This window comes from Callorhinus ursinus, unplaced genomic scaffold, assembly GCF_003265705.2.
Source record: "Callorhinus ursinus isolate GAN/ISIS: 27379988/994484 unplaced genomic scaffold, GSC_fseal_2.0 scaffold4, whole genome shotgun sequence".
NCBI classification, from domain to species: domain Eukaryota; kingdom Metazoa; phylum Chordata; class Mammalia; order Carnivora; family Otariidae; genus Callorhinus; species Callorhinus ursinus.
The window spans coordinates 98623587-98644126 of record NW_027397066.1 but is presented as its reverse complement, the minus strand read 5'-3'; the positions used below and the strand labels follow the sequence as shown (position 1 = coordinate 98644126).

The 20540-nt window shown below is 34.4% G+C and overlaps 1 protein-coding gene across 1 annotated transcript in view; it reads right to left on the bottom strand.

Moving 5' to 3' along the window:
* Positions 1-3947: 3947 nt before the first annotated feature.
* MYOZ2 (myozenin 2) overlaps positions 3948-20540 on the bottom strand; it is a 41487-nt gene continuing 24894 nt past the window's right edge. The window contains exons 5-6 of the mRNA XM_025873954.2: positions 16342-16525; positions 3948-4376 (exon numbers count right to left, since the gene is read on the bottom strand). Of these exons, the coding sequence (XP_025729739.1) occupies positions 4142-4376; positions 16342-16525 (419 nt within the window). The 3' untranslated portion in view covers positions 3948-4141. The remainder of the gene's footprint in view (positions 4377-16341; positions 16526-20540) is intronic.

Genomic DNA, 20540 nt, shown 5'->3' with positions numbered 1-20540 from the left:
TGAATTTATCTTTTTTCCTTCTGACTTTTTCCGGTCCTGTTTCCTGAAACATCTCCATCCCCTACAGTGCCTAAGCTGTCACTGAAATGTGTTTCACAATATATAACACAGTACAGAAAAATAAGCACATTCTTTTTGGAGCTGAACCATAACCTCTTAAAATTAGCATTTTCCCCCGGTCTGCCCATTTGGACCAAATCTTCCTATTGATATCACATTATATTGAGAAAGCAGAAAAAGTTTCTATTCCTGGATTAAAATCCAGCCCTTCTATCTAAGGAATTCAAATAGAGACACACCCAATTCTTTATCTGATAACACTCCAGCTTCAGCCCTGGAAATCTTTACACAATTTTACTTATTTTTTTTTTCTTGGCTCTGGAAAGTTGAACTTTTTTAAGTATTATAATTTTCCAAAGACTTGTTGATATATTGGTGAAGTGCTTTGATCAGTAGATTCCCCTTGCTTGTTCTCTGGGCAGAAGCTGTCACTCTTCCACCTTTCATAGAAAGCAAACCACCCTTCTTCCTGCAGAATAGAGCATGTGGAAGTCGAAAGTATTTTTCATAAGAAAAGAAGCATTCAAAGCAATACTTCCCTAAGCCAAATGAAAAGCAGTTGTGGCTGAGAATCTGCAATGATGTCATGTAAATTTTATCTTGCATAAGCAGCAGAGTGAGGACATTCCAGAATTAATAAGTCTGCTGGTACAGCTGTGCCCTGAGTTGGAAAGTTCAGGATGTTCTTTTCATGCTCACGACTGGACATTTTGCTCCACATTAGCCTTTGCAAGAATAATTGGCTCCCTCCATTTCCAAGCGACTAAAACATTTATAAATGGATCTATTTAGAAAATGTAAAAGTTTAAATGGATTCAATAAATGGTCACTTAGATTCAAAATTATTGTTTATATTTGCCTTGATTCTGTAATGAGCGGTAATTAGTTATTTTTAATTATCAAGTGCCTTTGAATAGTGAGTTAAGAAATGGAAAATCCCAACTTTGAGAAATGATTGAAGGGAGTAGAGTTAAAAACCAAGAGTGGTCTTTTTAACTGTAGCTCTAGTTATTAATGTGGCTCTAGTTATTATCTAGAGAACAATTGGCCAGCTGATCATCAGGAAATTGGCTTACATAAAATAGGAGATATAATTTCATGATCTGGAAGTCTGTTGAACAGTATAATGGAAATTGAGAGAGTTCTGTCTAGTTTTGTAAAGTAGAAAATATTCTCCTTTAAAGGAATGGCTTTGGTGTATTATCTATGAAAATAGAAAACAAATTAATTACACTAGATGATTTCTTTCAACCTTATGGTTCTTAGTGTCATGCACTCCTTGCCTTTCGTTCCTCTTCTTTCCTCCTTTGCCTCTGCAGGGGAAAGAAAAGGAAGATGCACGATCCTGAGCAGAAATGAGCAAACTTAAACAGAGTTCGCTTTTGTGGTTCTCAAATTTCAAAATTAAACATGCATGTTGCTTGTTTTATTGAGTTCACGTTCAATATAGCCTGACAGCAGCCTTCTCTGATCATGAGTGCTTGAGTGACTTTGGAGGGGGACTCTGAATTTGTCCAGTTTATAGCTGTATTTCCCTCAAACTAAGATAATGGAGATTTATTCTTATTTTGTCTAACGTAAAAAAATAGCTTAAGGTTGAATTTTATTCTGAAAGAGAAGATAAACAATGCCAAGCATATATTTTAGAGCTAGACTTTACCAAGTTCTCCTCCTAGAATTAAGCAAATCACCTTAGTTCTCTAAGGCTCAATTTTCTTATATAACATTGAGATTATTTCTAATACATTCCTCACAGGATAATTATACAAATAAAATACTACAAATATATGTTAAGAAGCCTTTACCATACCATGAGTATGGTGCCTGGCATTTAATAGTCCATCAATGAAAATTCTTTTTATTCTTTTACTTTTTCTTTCTCCTTTATTCCATTTTTCATGTATACAAATATGACTGGAAAAGATATCACAGATTTTCTGCTGTTCTAAATAGACTCTCATATTTCTTCAGACTTGGAAAAATTTAGCTGTTTTTCAGGGTAATGGAAACCTATTCAAAATTCCTTTCAAATTCTCAATTGTGTAGCAACCAGAGTATGAAATTTTGGCATTTCTAAGGGTGTCAGACAGCTGAGCTAAATTAATACACACTTCCAGGAAAGGAAGAAATATAATAGTAAACAGAGAGTTATTCCATCATTTTCTATCCAATCTTAAAAAAAAAAAACTTAAGATTTTCCCTTTTTAAATACTCCTTTATGGTAGTTGCAGAGCGGGGAGTATTCTTTAGCTAGCATATTTAATCGCTGGGCCCCCTTTTGGTGGTTGACAGAATGGTGACATTGAGCATACAGTTTAATTACTTGGAGGTGCTTGAAATCATGCAATAAAATTTCAATTTAATGAGAAATGGAAACTCATTTCAAACTGCTAATAAAAACTAAATGATTTCTTCATAATACATAATAGAATATGACTAATTTTTATTTTTTTAAAACATTAAAAATGGACCAAAAAATGGCATGATGGGAGCCTTATATCTAGTTTATCACAGATGCCAATGTTATTATTTTAAAACAGATAAACACCAGAACTTAAATAAAACTAAGTTATCTTAAAGATATATTTTAAATTATACAAATTCTCTATAATTTCAGTATGTATTAGTACAATACTTTGATATTGCTACTTTCTAGAGATTGCATTTTGTCATTAGTAGTTTTTAAAAAAATTTCTCTGCTTACAAGACTAGAGGATGATTAAAACAACCACCAATTCCAACACTGCATACACAGATTCTTTTGTAAATATGTAATGTTGTTAGGTGGCATTTTCTTTACAATCCATTCTCCTTCCTAAACTTAGTCTGGTGCATAGTTTTCTATGACTGAGGCGTTCCTTCTCTGGAATAAACATCTATCACAGAACTCTCAACTGAATTGAAATGGAAAAAATTGATACTTATTTCTTACCAGCTCTATGCTATCTACTCCCTCTATCATATTTTAAGACAGATCTATAACTTTATATTAGTTTGAGCCTTGTATATCAATATGTTCACATATCTCATGATTGATGTGTGCTACCTTGCTTTCAGATGCTTTTGTACTCTTTCATTTCTTGTTTTTGTTTGCATTTTATAACATATACTCCCTAGTATTTAAGGACTAAGTAGACTTTAAAGTTTCAGTAAAAAAAAAAAAAAAAAAAAAAAAAAAGTGCTGCTAATTCAAATCGTACATCTTTCTCTCATGTATATATATATATATATATAGAAAGAGAGAGAGAGAGAGATTTAGACATATTCAAGCATATATTTTATTTGTTATTACTCCTCTAAAAGTGCATACATAAAGTCAAACCTAATCAATGCACAGCTTTGAGATTTATGGAGCTTGAATTCCAAGTACACCCTGGCCTTTAAGACAAGTATGATGTTCGTTGAGTCATTGTCTCTCTGTCTGCTTGACTTAATACTAAATGAATATAGTAACCCAACTGAACTTTGGAGAATGTCATCTGGAATAGTTACCTAGTGATTCAAAGCCGATCAAAAAATACAAGCAGTTTAGATTCTAAGAATGACTAATGAAAAGTCTTTATCCATACATGCTATTTTATCCTGGTCACCAGAAAGGAACCCTTTCCAACCCTTTTCTCCATCAATAATGTTTGTATATTGGCTTCCATAGCTTTCATCCCTTAAAGAAAACTCCAAATGAGTCTAAATATCTTGCACTGCACTTTAATTCTAGATTCCACTTGAAAAACTTATTAAAAATAGCTATTAAAAAATAGCTCATATTAAAGGAAAAGAAGATGAAACCTTTTGTTGTCAGTTACTCTTCTGGACTTTCTCGGTGAAAAGCCTGGATTGTTTAGACCAGGTGAAAACAAAATTATGAATAAAGACAAGCGAGTCGAAAGTTTTTAAAACAAGATTTCAAATTGTTTATTAGTGTTTGATCTGAGATTGAATTTAAATGTGATAAAAGGAAAATTGCTAAATTGCTATTAAATTATTGCTACTAATGAAGAATGTAAGTGGCTTTGCCAGTAAGTAGAATAATAAAACAGCAACATTTATGTTTAGAGGTTTTGTGGCAAATACAACTTTCTTTTCATAGGTCTTCTGTTTCTGGTACAGTGGTATCCTCTGTAGGCTCAGTTGTTATCACTATAGGAATATTCTCAGATATCCATCCCTTTGGAGTCCTATTAAAGGACCGTCTGCCAGAAAGAGGATTGGCAAAAACTGTAAACCTGGGATCTGTTAGAAGTAGTAGCTCAAAATCTGGAACCTTGAATTTAACCATTTTTGATGCTTTTTCAAAACCTCCAAATGGGGTGGCAACTCTGTGGGAAGTGAAAAGAAAAAGAATATGTTTATTAATTTTCAAATTTACTTGCCAGAAAATAGAAAACAATTTAATTAATGATTCTATGGGCATGTTGTTATAGTATATTCTTAGTACAATTTTCAGTTTTTGATCTTTGAGGCAAGCATTTTTATTTAAGGACTATGCTTTTATGATAAAACAGAAAAGAAGAAGTCCAACTTCTTATCTTGGCATTCAAGGCCCCACATAACATTCCAGCTTTCTTTGATTTAGCCATTAATTAATTTATTTATTCAGCACCAGACATTTCTAAGTGTTAGGGATGGAACAGTGAACAATGGAGTCAAAGTTTGAGCTCTTATATTCTTTTTTTTTAAGAGTGATAAAGCATGCATGCATGGGGTGGAGGGAAGGGCAGAAGGAGAGGGAGAGAATAAGCAGACTCTACACTGATGTGGGGCTGGATCTCACAACCCTGAGATCATGACGTGAGCTGAAATCAACAGTCAGATGCCTAGCCAACTGAGCCACCCAGGCGCCCCAAGCTCTTATACTTCACTGAAGAAGACAGACAATAAAAAAATAAACATATAGACAAAACATCCGATAGTAATGAGAACTATGCAGAAAATTAAAATCGTATAATTTACTAGGGCATAAATGAATGACTAGCTAGTCAGGGAAGACTTCTCTGAAGAGGTGACATTTAAACAATCATCTGATGGTAAGAAGTTAGCCATGGGCAGTACAGCTGAAACACATCAACATTTTAGGCATAGGGAGTAGGTAATGCAAAGAATCTAAGGAAGAGATAGTGTTGATATGTTCAGGGAAAGAAAGAAGGCCTATGTTGGTAGAGAAGTAGGTAAAAGTTGATAGAAGAGAGGACAGAGAGGTGGATTGTATGGGACTTTGTCCAAGTAAGGAAGATGAATTTCATTCTAAGTGCGAAGGGCAACACTGTAAAATGTTCAGCAGGGGAGTAGTGTAATCTGATTAAATTTTTGGAAAGGTTACTCTGGCTGCTGTTACTCTGTGAATAGATTATAAGAGGACAAGAGTGGAAGGAGAAGATATTGTGGCAATTCAAGTGAGAAATGATGGTGGCTTGGATTTCAGGTGTTTTCCATGAAGATGGAAAGAAGTAGGTGGTTTCAGGATGGGTTTTGGGAGTAGAGTCAACAGGATTTTCTGGTAGAATTGATAAAAATTGTCAAAGAAATATAGAAATCAAGGATTAGTTGTACATTTAGAGTTTTAGCAACTGGCTGGTGGAAGACAGAAAGGAACAGGTTTGGTGTGTGGGTGGAAAATGATTTTGACATCCCAGTGGACAGGTCAATCATTTGTTTGCCCTGTTCTCTTTTTATGCCTCCTTCATTCCAGCCAAAATGAATGCACAGCTTACTCTTCTCCTTTATGCTCTCCTACCTTTAGTCATACTCTTTTTTTCTCTGTTGGAGTACTCTGACATTTACTACTACATTTCTAAGTCTCTTTTAGGTTATAACTTTAAGTTCTAATTTGCACTTCCAAATCACCTTTAAGTTCTTTAAGGTCTAAGTATGTTATTTAAGTAACATATGTAGCTTTCTTCTTGAAGATTTCCTTAATCTCCCACAGTCAGAAGTAGCTCTTTCTCCTCTAAGTTTCCATGGCCTCTATTTTTACCTTCCCTGTTAACCCCATTTCCTATCTTCCATTACATTCATTGATATATCTGCCTTATTATTTATTTATTTATTTATTTATTTATTTATTTATTTATTTAGCCAAACTGTACTCCAAGAGGACTGGAATTCTCTCTGACATATCTTTGTAACTCATCACAATATATTTGTATAATGCATTGTACCTAGAAGATCCTCATACACATTTGGACAATGGAACTGGGAAGACTATAGGGACTGTCCAATATTGTGGAGATTATTTTAAAGCCAAGAAGAGATCTGATTTTCTTTGTAGCTCAGCCACTCTGTGATCTTCCATGAATATCTTAATTTTTGTGTGACAATAGTGAGAGACCACGGAGTCTGATTAAGTAAGGAGACAGTGACTGATGGACTTTGAAATATGGGATGGCTTTGACATGTGGAGCTGAAGTATTATTGAATAAAAGTTGAAAGGTAAAGATACAATGTGATGGGGGTGTGCTTGAAATTGAGATTTTTGAAGGCAACACAGGTATTGGTAATGACAAACTTTAAGAAAAGCCAAGAGTGCATGTATTGCATGGAGCACTGGGTGTTATACGCAAACAATGAATCATGGAACACTACATCAAAAACTAATGATGTACTGCACGGTAATTAACATAACATAATAAAAAAAAAAGAAAAAAGAAAGAAGAAAAAAAAAAAGCCAAGAGTCGTTGAGGTGGGATTGAGAAAGCAGTCCTTAAAATGAGACAGTCAAAGACTTGAAAGGGTGGAGAGTTCAGTAAATCATATGTGGATAGTGAAGCTACCAAGAAGTATGACAGGAATAGTCCTGGGGAGGAAGACAGGGAGCCAGACACTAAAATCCTCAGCGAAGGGAACATCCACAGAGTAGATGGAAGATCTCAACAATGGCTGAACAGATGGTACATGGTGTCACATGGTATAGAATCTCTGTCTTGTTTCCCATAATTTTCTTGTCTTCCTCTAATTTGCTCCTCTCTGAAGAACAGTATGTTTTATTTTCTATTGCATCTGTTTTCAGGATAACTGACCTGATGATATTTCCACCAAATTGCTGTGGAAGATATGGATAATAACAAGTCACTGATTGGTACAGTAACCTCAGTCCAAGGTAGTACTTAGCAATCATATCAGTAAAGGCTTTCACACCCAGGGCCTAAAACTATTACTCTGGAGGTAAAAGAGATCAGTTTAGAAAAGAAATTGAAGAACTTAGATTCTCATTTCAGGTCCTTTATGATTATTAAACTTCAGAAGGCATAGTAATGATTAAAGCTATTATTTATTGACTAAGTACTAATATAACAGACCTCTTTTTTACATGCTTCTCAAACTTTATTGGTAGAGGAGTCACACTGGGGTCTTGTTAAAGAGCAAACACTAATTCAGTCAGTCTAGTGTGTGTCCTGAGATTCCACATTTCTAACCAGTTCCCAGGTAATGCCAGTACTACTGGTCTGTGGATCATACTTTGTGTACGAAGGTTTTATATGATTTTTTTCATTAAATCCTCACAACCTTATAAACTGGTTCTACTTATATCCCTATTTAATAGATGAAGTAGGGACAGAGCTAAGTTGAATGACTTGCCCAAAGTCACCCAGCTATTAAGTTGTAGAAGAACCAGGATTTAAACCCAGTCAGCCTGACTCATGGGAGGCCTGTTTTTCTAGTCACTACTCTATATCACACCCCCACAAGATAATTTTTGGGGAATATGGGGCCTTATAAGATCACTTTCTAAGTAGAGCAGTGTGTTTAAGAATGTTAGCCTACTTGGGCTGTGTCTAAGGGATGTCAAACCAGGTTGCTACCCCATTCATGATGCAAATAGCTGATTCAATGTCCCACATTTTGTCATTTGATTTAGTGAATTGAAGAGCCTTTATGACTCAAAGTTGATTCAGTACATAAGTAAAACTTATCTTGGATGTCCAAGATGTCCAAGACAATATTTTATCATTTCAGAAGGTGGCCATTGGATATCAATAGTCATTTATTCACACAACAAATTACTGATGGCTTATTATGTCTAAACACCTTGCTATGTGCTAAGAATTCAAAGATGTAAAGATTGCAGTAGATCTTACAGACAAGTAAAGAGTGAAACATGAGGGAAAAAACAACACATCATTGAATAAGATAGTTGCTCCAAGGGAAGAGTGTCCTGCATGCAGAGAAGCTTAGGGTAAAAAACACCTTAGTCTGCCTGGTTGGTCAGTAACCACTTCCTAAGCTTGGAGCCTCGGATTAAGACCAGCTACATAATTTGTAGGCCCCAAATGAAAACTTGGGGCTCCTTGTTAAAAAATTGTTAAGAATTTCAAGGTAAAGACAGCAAAGCATTGAAAACCAAGCATAGCCCTTCAAAGCATGGGCACCCCATGCAATTGCACAAGCCTCACACCCACTCGTGGGAGCTCAAGAATATATGGTTATCCATTGGATACAAGAGGCTGGAGTTCAACATTTCTAGAGTTAGGCTGAATTTGGCCAGTTAACCTTGTACTTAGTAATTTCAAGAATGAATTTTACTCATTTATTTGTCCTAAATTAATTCAAAGAAGAAATGTTCTTCTGCCACTGACATATAATATTTGAGTTTGACATTTAGTGCATGACTTTTTACCATTTTATCCAGTTTGGTTTTGTTTTTCCCTCCCAATTTGTGGGTCATTTTCTTCTCTTCTAAATGGAAACATTCCCTTCCATTCCATCACCCATCTCCTACCTACTACTGATCCAGTGAAAGGTTGTTTTTTGAAAAGCAGAGTTTTCTTTTCCTTGGCACCATAGAGACTATATCCTGTTTGTTTGAATGTTTATTGCCCTCAGCACACAAAATAAAGTCCATTAACAGAGATGTTAAACATTCAAAGTGAAAGATTATCTGTAAGATTCTTCAGATCTCTGAAAACAGTGTCAAGTGTTACTCAAAGTTAGTGAAGCAAAAATTTCTACTAAAAGATTTGGAATATTCTATTAAAAGATAACTGTGCATCTCTATAATTCCCATAACATAAATTCTTCAAACATAGGTCTGACTTAAAATGATTTTTACACCTGTTATCTATGTAGTAAGAAGTGTGTTTCACTCAGATTTGAAATTAATAGATGCTTTCCTGATTATATAGATTGATCAGTAATGGGATTGCATTTTTTAAAACTAATAGTGCTGGACATATAATGTGCCCATAATAATTACTGATTATTCTATAAGGTGAAGAATTATGTAAAATGGTTATATGGAAATTAAAATAAATTATTCTACTAAGTAGATAATGTATGTAATACATTTAAAGGGACTTATATAATCATAGATATATACAGATGAGGAAACTAACATAAGGAGAGGTTAAGTGACATACTCAAAGTCATACAGCTTTTTGAAACAGAATTGGAAACCTTGCTCCTACTTTACTTTTCCTCACATGTTATAAGGGCTGAACATAGTATTATTTGACAAAGAATAATATTTAAATAAACTCAAAATGAGTACAAGAATACAAAGTTGTATTAAATCATGGGCCATTTTGAATATATGATTAGACTTGGGAGCCAATTCTAATCCAGTCATTATCACCGCTGAATGCAGTAGACTGTATCTTACCCTCATATGCTTATTAACAATAGCCAATAATTATATATAATAATATGGCGCTACCAAATAATATTATTTTACTCTTTGCAAAGGACTTTGGGAATATTTGGAAACTGCTTATTTCCTTCTCTCTGTGTTGCTTTCACTTATTATTGCAAAAATGAAAAAAATACATTAGAAGTAAGTCTTAATATAATAACATTGATTATTTTTGAAACAGAAGGGTAACAATATTTCCTATTACACTTTATTTTTAAAACATATAATAATGGTGTGAAAAACTAAATTTCTGGTCAAATCATTTTCTCACAATCTTGAGTAGTTTGATAAAATAAAGTCCCATTAAATAACCTATAGCAGGAAAGACATTAACCCAATTTGTACCTAGAAATTATTTTAACCTCTCTTTTAAATTACTGGAATGTGTCCTAGACTAATTCAAAGAATGGTTGTATCACTTCTGACTTAAAATGGCCCAGATGCCTAATGAGATTATATTGCCTATGTGATTTTTAAATTTAATTTAAGTGTAAGATACATTAAAAAAAGTATACAAATCATAAGGTAAAACTTGATGAATATTATTTACTTTCTAATTATTTGTTAGTATATAAAATGTCATTAATTTTTATGTTGACCTTGTACTCTGTAATTGCACTAAATTTATTTACTAATTCTAATTACTAACCTGCTGCTTTTGAATTTCATGTGGACATAATCCTGCCATTTGTGAATAAGGATAATTTTATTTTTCCTTTCCTTCTCCTTCTGTTTATTATTTTTTCATTGTCTAGCAGGGGTCAAAAAACAACTTCTTTGTCTGAAAATGTGTAAGTATGTTTTCATTTTAACTTTTACCTTTAAAGAATATTTTCACTGCACATAGAATTAAAGGCTGGCAGCTATTTATTTCATTTTTAAAGGTGTTATTCCATTGTCTTCTATAAATTCCTGTTGTCTTATTTTTACCATTTTAAGATAGTTGTCTTTTATTCCCTGGTTTTAAGATTTTCTTGTTGTCTTTGGTTTTCAGCAGATTTCCAGTCATGTGCCTTTGCATGGTCTACTTTACATTACCCTTCTTGGGCTGTGTAGGACTTCTTAAACCTGAACCTTGATATCTTTTGTCAGTTTTGAAAAATTCTTAGCTATTAACTCCTCAAATATTGCTTCTGGCTAATTTTCTCTCTTATTCCTTAATGAGACTCTAATCACATATGTATATTGGCATTTTTTATTACTGTCCCAGGTACATCTTTTGCCATTTTACTGCATTTTGAATCCTTTTTTCTGCTTCAGTTTGATCATTTTCCATATCAGTTTATGAATCCTCTCTTCAGCTGTGTGTAATCTGCCATGAAATCTATTTATTTAATATTTAAAAACATTTCTATCATTAAATATAACAGAAGTACAGAAAACCTAATAAAAATGGACAATAGCTTATTATAAAGTGAACAACCTTGTATCTACTACACATGTTAAGAGTTCCTCCAGAAAGGGTGCCTGAGTGGCTCAGTCGTTAAGCATCTGCCTTCAGCTCAGGTCATGATCCCTGGGTCCTGGGATTGAGCCCTGATCAAGCACTGATCGAGCCCTGATCGAGCCTTGATCAAGCCTCGATCGAGCCCGGCATTGGGCTCCTTGCTCAGCGGGAAGCCTGCTTCTCCCTCTCCCACTTCCCCCGCTTGTGTTCCTTCTCTCGCTGTCTCTTTCTCTGTCAAATAAATAAATAAGATCTTTGAAAAAAAAAAAAGGGTTCCTCCAGAAGCCCTCAAAATGTCCCAGCTCAATCCCAGCCATCTCCTGACCCTAGCTGTAGTCAATATTTTGACTTTTATGGTAATACCAATTTATAAAATATAAAAAAACCTTTCATTATATGTTAATAACCCAATTCTGTATCTCCAAATACTATGGTTTAGTTTTGCCTGTCTTTTAAAAATATCTTTTAAAACTTTTTTACATTATGGAGTTTTCCTTTAATCTCTTCCTTGCATTTATTTATCGAAAATACTGGATCATATTTCCTGTAGAGTTTCCCACAGACTGAATTTTACTGATTACATTCCCTTGGTATTTTTAACATGTTTCTCTGTTCTTTGTATTTTCTATAAATTTTATATGGATCCAACCACTTAATCTTTTGACTTCTTAATTTCAGTTATTACATGCATACCTCATTTTATTGTGCTTCATTTTACTGAGCTTTGCAGATGTTGCATTTTAATAAATTGAAGGTTTGTGGCAACCCTGTGTTGACAAAGTATATTGGCACCATTTTTCCAACAGCATTTGTTCATTTTATGTTTCTGTGTCACATTTTCATAATTCTTACAGTATTACAAACTTCTCATAATTTTTTTTATTATTTTTTTTAAAACTTTTTATTTATTTATTCATGAGAGACAGAGAGAGAGAGAGAGAGAGGCAGAGGGAGAAGCAGGCTCCCAAGGAGCAGGGAGCCCGATGCGGGACTCGATCCCAGGACCCTGGGATCATGACCTGAGCCGAAGGCAGATGCTTAACCATCTGAGCCACCCAGGCGCCCAACTTTTCATAATTATTAAACTTGTTATCTATGATCAGTGATTATGACTTTCTGAAAGCTCGGATGATGGTTAGCATTTTTTATCAATAAAGTATATTTTAATTAAGGTAGTATATATTGTTTTAGGCATAACGCTATCGCATGCTTAATATTCTACAGTATAGTGTAAATATAACTTTTATATGCATTGGGAAACCAAAAACTTCATTTGACTCACTTTATTGTGATATTTGTTTCATTACAGTGGTCTAGAACTGAACTTATGATATCTCCAAGTTATTTCTGTATATTTTTCATTTTTGTACAATTTCCACTTACTTCTTTTTTAAAAAAAGGGTTTTATTTATTTATTTGAGAGAGAGAGAGAGCATGAGCAGGGGGAAGGGGCAGAGGGAGAGGGAGAAGCAGACTCCCCACTGAGCAGGGAGCCTGACATGGGGCTTGATCCCAGGACCCTGAGATCATGACCTGTGCTGAAGGCAGACACTTAACTGACTGAGGCACCCAGGTGCCCCTCCATTTGATTCTTTCTTTAAAAGTATTTCCAATCTGCTGAAATTCTTCATCTTGTTATCTATTTTCCTGAACATATTTCTCACAATTATTTTAGAGTAGCCAACATTCCAATAATTTGATCTTTTGTGGGTGGCTGGGTGGCTCAGATGGTTAAGTGTCTGCCTTTGGCTCAAGTCATGATCCCAGGGTCCTGGGATCGAGGCCCGCATCGGGCTCCCTGCTCCTCGGGATCCTGCTTCTCCCTCGGCTTCTCTCTCTCTCTCTCTCTCTCTGTCTGTCATGAATAAATAAATAAAAAAAAAATCTTAAAAAAAAAGTTTAAAAAAAATTTGATCTTTTATGTGTTTCTTTTGTTTTTTTTTATTTTTCTCTTTATTTTTAGTCATTTGGTCTTGTCTCATAGTATGCTTCATAATTTTTAATTGACTGATGAGCATTATGTATAAAAAATTGTAGAAATATTTTGAGTCTCTGAATGGTGTTCTCTTTCTTTCAGAGATGATTTACTTTTGGCCATGGCAGGTGGTTTGACATAAAAGAGGTGATTTTTATCCAACCTAGGAAATCGTTGATTAGGACCAGCATTTATTTTCATGAAAGCTGGTCTATTACTTGTTTACCTTTATTCCAGTGGTATAGCCTGTAAGAATCCCAACTAAAAGTTTAGAATATTTGGGCCTCTCCTCCTAGCAGACCCTATGTTCCTATTTTTGGCCTTCCCAGATTCAAGATTGTTGAAAAGTTCACTCACTTTCTCTGCTTATTACTTGTTGCCAATAAATCAGCAAATGCCTTAGCAGGGAAAAGTGGTACCAAATGTTGTGTTTACATCTCTAAATTTACCTCATGCCTAGCTTGGCCTTTAAGTCCTTATTTCCTTGATAGCTTTTCAAACACTTTATAATAACTTGCTTTTCTAGTTATTTTTGTGAAGTTGTTCTAATATAAACTAGTAGCTGGAAATGGATTTCCATTTCTTACCTATGTAAGTTTTTATATTCTCCTTTATTTAGCAAGCATTCAAGGCAAAGATATGGTTATACTGTTTAATTTTTTGTTAAGTAGGCTTTTAGAGCATTGTATGCAACAGACAAGGCCTCAAATTTTGTGGAGCCAGGTACGTATACTTTAAGGGCAAAAAGACTCTTAAAGCTCCCTGTTTGGGATTGCCTATGTATCATCATATTTTCTTTCATCTGTTATTTAACAATGATGAAGAATCTAAGAATATTGCAGCATTATTTACAGTAGCCAAGATATAGAAGCAGCCCAAGTGTCCCTCAGTAGGTGAATGGATAAAGAAGATGTGGTATATATTCCATTGGAATATACACAATATAATACTATGCAGCCATAAAAAAAGGATGAGATTTTTTGACAACATGGGTGGACCTAAAGTGAATTTCACTTATGCTAAGTGAAATCAGTCAGAGAAAAATACCATATGATTTCACTTATATGTGGAATCTAAAAAAACAAAACAAATGAATGAACAAACAAACAAAAAGCAGAATCAGACTTACGAATACAGAGAACAAACTGATGGTTGCCAGTGGGGAGGGGAATTGGGAGCATGGGCAAAATGGGTGAAGGAGAGCAGGAGATACAGGCTTCTAGTTATAGAAGGAATGTCATGTGAATAAAAGTACAGCATAGGGAATATAGTCAACAGTATTATTATAGAGCTGTATGGTGACAGATGGTAGCTACACTTGTGAGCACTGCCTAATGTATAGAGAGGCTGAAGCACTATGTTGTACACCTGGAACTCATGTAACATTTTGTGTCAACCATACTCAAAATTTCTTTAAAAATTGATCAGTGCTTATTTACTGTCTCATAAAATCAGTGCAATGGCTAAAATATTGGCATATCTGTATGAAATGACATTTGTACCCATTGAAATAATAATGAAATGTACATTGACTTATACCAAACTATGTTCATAAAAGAATCTAAGAATAGACTGTAATATTAACGTTAAGCTCTGAAGTTTTTAATTATATAGTGATGTGTATATAAAAAGAAATAAAATTTTCTCAAGTAAAGGAAAAGTATTAACAGGTTAACTTTTCTTTTTCTCTCTCTCACTGAAATAGCACTCACTGGGTATTTATTCAAACAATAGCATCTCTTGATAGCCAACCCAAATATACGAGTGTATCGTAAAACTGGAAGCAAGCTTCTTGGCAGGCATGGGGTAGGAAAGCCACAAGATACACAAGAAGTCACATAGCATCTCTAAAGCTCTAATCTCAAAAACAAGCCTCAAGTATTCCATTATTTCCATTTTTCCTTAGTGTTTAACTTTTTATAATTTTCTACATGGTCATTTTGGAAAAAAGTTATTAGAATGGCCCTCCAATCCCCTTTCCCAGACATTCCTCAATCCCTCCTTAAATTCTGTGGTATACCTCATTTATTCAATAGATATAGTACTAATACTGTTAGCATTACTAATTAGTAATAGTATTAGGTGAAATCCTAGTAGATCTATTTCTAATGATAGACATAATATTAATACTCCCACTATAGTATTGTGTGAAAACTAACATTCCAATAGTACAATAATTTTAAAAGTACTAAAGAAGATCACTATTTAAATCCAGGCTTTGTGGTATTCTTTTGTAAATCAAAGACTTATTCCTTAATTTATTAATTTTCAAGTGAATAGTCATTAAGCAGCCTATAAATTAGGAATACATTTCTGTGGTGCCAAACAGCATACTGGAGATTATTTATTTATTTATTTATTTGAGAGAATGTGTGTGTGAGTGGGGGGGGTTGGGGGGTAGGGAGGGGCAGAGGGAGAGAGAGAGAGAATCTTAAGCAGGCTCCATGCTCAGCACGAGCCTGACACGGGGCTGGATCTCATTACCCTGAGATCATGTCCTGAGCCGAACTCAAGAGTTGGATATTCAACTGCCTCAGTCACCCAGGCGCCCCATACTAAAAATACTTTACTCTAAAATGAAAATTAAATGATCAAAGAATGGATTATGAGACCATTAAAAATTATCTAAAATATCCATGGAAATTATTAAAATTGGATAACAGGGAGAAATAGATATCTATTGTATTATCATGCAGATATTATTTGGCAATATTTTTAGTAGCATACATTTTGGTTTATACATATACTGGAGTCTTGGGCCACAAATCCTTAAATTACCTTTAATCTGGTTTAAAAAATGTAAGTTGGAGCCTGGAGTTACACAGTAATTCTCATAGTCATATATGTAAATTATTTCTGAAATTCTTGAATAGCACTGTCATTTGAATCAACACATAAAAACTAATATCAACTTTTGAATGAGAAATTATTACTAATTAAAAAAACTTTTTAATCAATTGTTTTTAAAAACATTTAATAATGTAGCAGATAATCTTGATGTTGTGATAGTTCCTGAATCATTTCCTTCATTTTTGTACTAAAAAAAACAAGGCTTGCCATATTAGTAATATTGCAAAAATCAGTCCTTGCCTAGGCTTAGGAGTTATCCTATATGGCTATCTTGAGTCTATTCTTAAAAGAAAATTTCTTTTTCTACCAGAGAATTCAGTTCTCCATACCACGATATAAAATCCTTGGTATTACATGCCAACAATGTCACCAGGATAATTGGATTACCTGTTAAAGCTCCTGTAATCAGGCAGTTCTACTTTTCCTTCAGGCTTGAAAAATTTAGGGTATAAAGCCTCTAAAAGCTCCGGATCATCGCTAATGGCCTGTTCCCAGGGCGACTGATAGTACTTAGGGACAGCCGTGGTGTTGAACTTTTCAGGAGGAATTTCCTTAAGTGGTCCAGAATATCCTTTGGAAAAATATAGCAAGAATAAATAAATACAGAGTGTCTAGGAGTTACTGAACTCGACCTAACATTTTACCATGTTTAATTTTCCAAGTGGGGGTGAATTTATGAAGAATGCATCCTTTCTATGATCTCTCAGAAAAGAGTAGTCTGAAACTGTAAGACATTTTTAACCCCTTTACACTTACGGAATTTTCCAAAAGAAACCCACTTTTCTCAATGTTTATACCAAATCATACAGTTATTTCTTCTTTGATTATCTTAGTATGTATTTGTTCAGTGAAACTATTCATTTAATTTCGAAAAATTGTTTCCCTTGTGTTAATTTATAGTAAGCTTTAGATACCATAGTGAATGAATTAAGTTAAAAATATATGTTGAGTGTCTACTGTGGTCTAGGTGCTGGGGAAGGAGCAGTGAAGACAAAATCTCCCTCTTCTGGGGGCTGATTCGGTAGAGGTAATATTTAGGTCTTGTCTATCTTAAATTGCTGAGTGATCTGCAAACCATTAAAACTTCAAAATGGTGAAGTAACTTGTTTCCATTGCCTTAATCAGGCACCAGTCTTATTCCCTGGTGTGCCCATCCCATGTTTACTTTGTTCCTAAAGATTTCTTACCTAACTTTTCTGCTTCTAGTCTCACCTCCTCAACTTCTTCTGGGAACTGGAAATTTTTTGTAAGTGCCATTTAAAAATCACACAAATTTCTAGCATCAACTTTAAACTGTTTTCACAGGCATCAAGTGACATTCTTCAAGTATTCAAAAGCAGCTGTGTACTCTCCATCTACACCATTGTACTACCTCATTGTGTCCTTTGCATAATTCTCTTTTCCATGATGTCAAAACCCTTTACCATTTGATCACTCTTACTTTTAGGTTTTTCTGATGCTCTTTCTCTTCTCTAAAATGTTTTCTATTTTCTCCTGTCCAATCATGCCTATCCTTTCTTTACACTAGAGAGTTTATCTCGTCCAAAATATCTTGCTGATAATGCCACCTCTAGGCAGTTATTTGTTTGCAGTAATTTAATTTTCTTTTGATTGCCTCCAGTATCTCATGGTAGTCTCTTCTGATAGACTTCTTTTTTCTGCTTGCCACTTAGTTACTCAAAGCTCTTTTCTTATACTATACATTCTACCTAAAAAATTCCATTTGTATTCATGGTTTTAATTGTGACCTAAATATTGATGATTCTCTCTCTCTTTTTTAATCTCCAGGCACTTCTGTTCCACCACCCAGTATATTTGTCCAAATGAATATCCCCTGGCACCCTTAATAATCTGTCTGGACCTATATGTAGCCATTCTCTACTTGCTTCTTCTTTTATATTGGTTATCTTAGTGAATGCCAACACTACTCTCAGATGCCCAAGACAGAAGCATTAACCTAAACTTCCTCTCCTTCCCACAGCAAATCACTAAGTATTACCAGCTGTACTTCTTAAGGAATGCTAAAATAGCGGCTCTCAAACTTTGTTTCTGAGTCACTTTGGGCCAAATGTGTTCTTCCCTCCAGAGATTTGGCTTCAGTAAGTCTCAAATATGGCTTGCAAATCTTAGGCAAGAGATTTGCAAACAGAATATTGGGAAAACTTGCTCTGGAAAATTCCCTCTTTCTTCATCATTTCCATTACTACTGCCTTATTTCAGGCTTGACCACCTCTTGCCTGGGCTTTCACAATAGCCTCATACTCATCCTTTAGCCCCCAATCTCTCCCCCGGACCCTCCACACTGCTGCCCGAGTGACCTTTCTAAACTGGATCATGTCATTGACCTCCCTTTCCTAGGGTGCTATAATGGCTCCCCATGACAAAAACCTAGATTACTCAGCACAGCACACATGGCCCTACCCTCATCCAGCCTCGTCTCCTACCGTTCTCCTCTCACATTTTTATGCTCCAGAACTTGGAGCTACTTGACACTTGTTGTGTCCCCTTATGCTTGCTCCATTAGTTCCCTGTGCCTGGAATGCTCATTCTAATTCTTGTTACCTGGAAATTCTTATTTTAAGCCTTAGTTTGAGGTTACCTCTTCTATTTAGCCTTTCCTGTCTCCCCCAGGAAAGCAGAGTTACTTTTCTTGCTCTTTCCATTTGTATAGTATACATAACTCCATTATCATAACTAGCATTTTATTTCCCATTCCTTTCCTAAAAGTGATCAGATGTCAGCCATCTAGAAACTGGAAATTTTAGAATTTTATATTTTTAAAAATTCCTTGAAATCCCACTACCCTAATACAATTATTTTACCTTGATGTATTTTTTCTCAGTTTTTTCTCACCCATAAACATAATGATCACATAATTGTAATTCTAGTATACATTCTAGTATATTTGATTCCTAACCAACTTTGCTTGGAATGCTTTTCAATGTTTCTACGTCATGTTTATAATCACTTTAATAAGAGTTTCATAATAACCTACTACCTTAAAATATGATAAAGGGTCTAATCTTTTCACTTTTTTTTTACTATTCCTGGTTTTCCAATTTCTTTTTATAGATATAATTAACTAATAACTCTTTTCTGATATGCTGAATTATGTACAGGAAAGAATGTGCATATGTTTAAGCTCTCAGATATAATACATTTCAATAATGCTACATGATAACATTTCTTGTTTAATTTCAAAATAATGTCCTTAACGTAACTGATTTTAATTCAAAGGAACTTAATTCCTGCAATATTATGGCATCATAATACTCTTACTGATCCATGTTTGAAAAAAGTTAGCTTTTGGATACATAGCATGTTAACCAATAAAAATTTTTGCTAAATTAGGATAAGCTGAAGTTTGCTTTCTCAATTTGCTATACTTTTCAACTTATCAACCAAGAAGGAAGGATCTATTAGTATTGTTTCAGGACAAACTACTTATAACCTCCAAACTCCTCCTTTTCTTAGTCTATATTACACAGACATTTCCTAATATTTAATAATTGGATATTTAGATTTAAAGAACTGTATGAGTTTATACTTTTAAACATTGTCTTTATATATACATAAATATTTATGCATATGTGTATATATATTTATTAAGTAAATAAAATATGATATTAAATTATGTATGCAGAGAGGAATCGAGACAACAAATGTAACATGAACTTTTGTACTGTCTCCTTGTGTATGAATTCCTTGAGGGTAGAGATGAATTTTTTTTATTCCTTTTGCAGTGACATAGTTTACAATGCTGACCATATAATAAAAGTTCTAACATAGTGTTGAGAGTACCAGACTGAACCAACATAAACTTTTCTTTATGTCTTCTCTTCACTATTTGAAAAAACAAACAAAAAACACTCCAAATATTAGAAAGCAAGAAGTTGCCAAATAGTGGTTGGAGCTAAAAGAATACGTATGTATTCTATTCTGTTTTGGAAATAAAGTTGATAAGGAAAGAATTAACTTTAGCTAAGTACAGTAGTATCCCCTTTATCCTTGGTTTCGCTTTCTGTGGTTTCAGTTAAAGGCTAGTCCGAGCCTGTCCCGAAGGAGATGCTCCTCCTTCTGACGCATGGTCAGAGTCAATAGTAGCTTAATGCTACGTCATAGCGCCTACGTCCCTCGCCTCGCTTCATCTCACCACTCTGGCATTTCATCATCTCGCATCATCACAAGAAGGAAAGTAAGTACCATACAATAGGATATTTTGGAAAGAGAGAGAGAGAGAGAGACCACATTCACATAAGTTTTATTACAGAATATTTTTATAATTGTTCTATTTTATTGTTGTTAATCTCTTACTGTTCCTAGTTTATAAATTCAACTTTATCTTAAGTACGTATGTATGGAAAAAAACGTTGTATATATAGAATTCGATACTACCTGCAGTTTCAGGAAGCCACTGGGGTCTTGGGTGTATCCCCTGTGGATAAGGAGGACTACTGTACTTTATTATATGTTTGGGATTATACTTATCACACTTAATTCTCACAACCCTAGGCAGTGAGATTTGTTTTCCTTATTTAACTGATGAAAGCAATGGAGACTCAAAAAGAGTTACTTTCTTTCCCAAC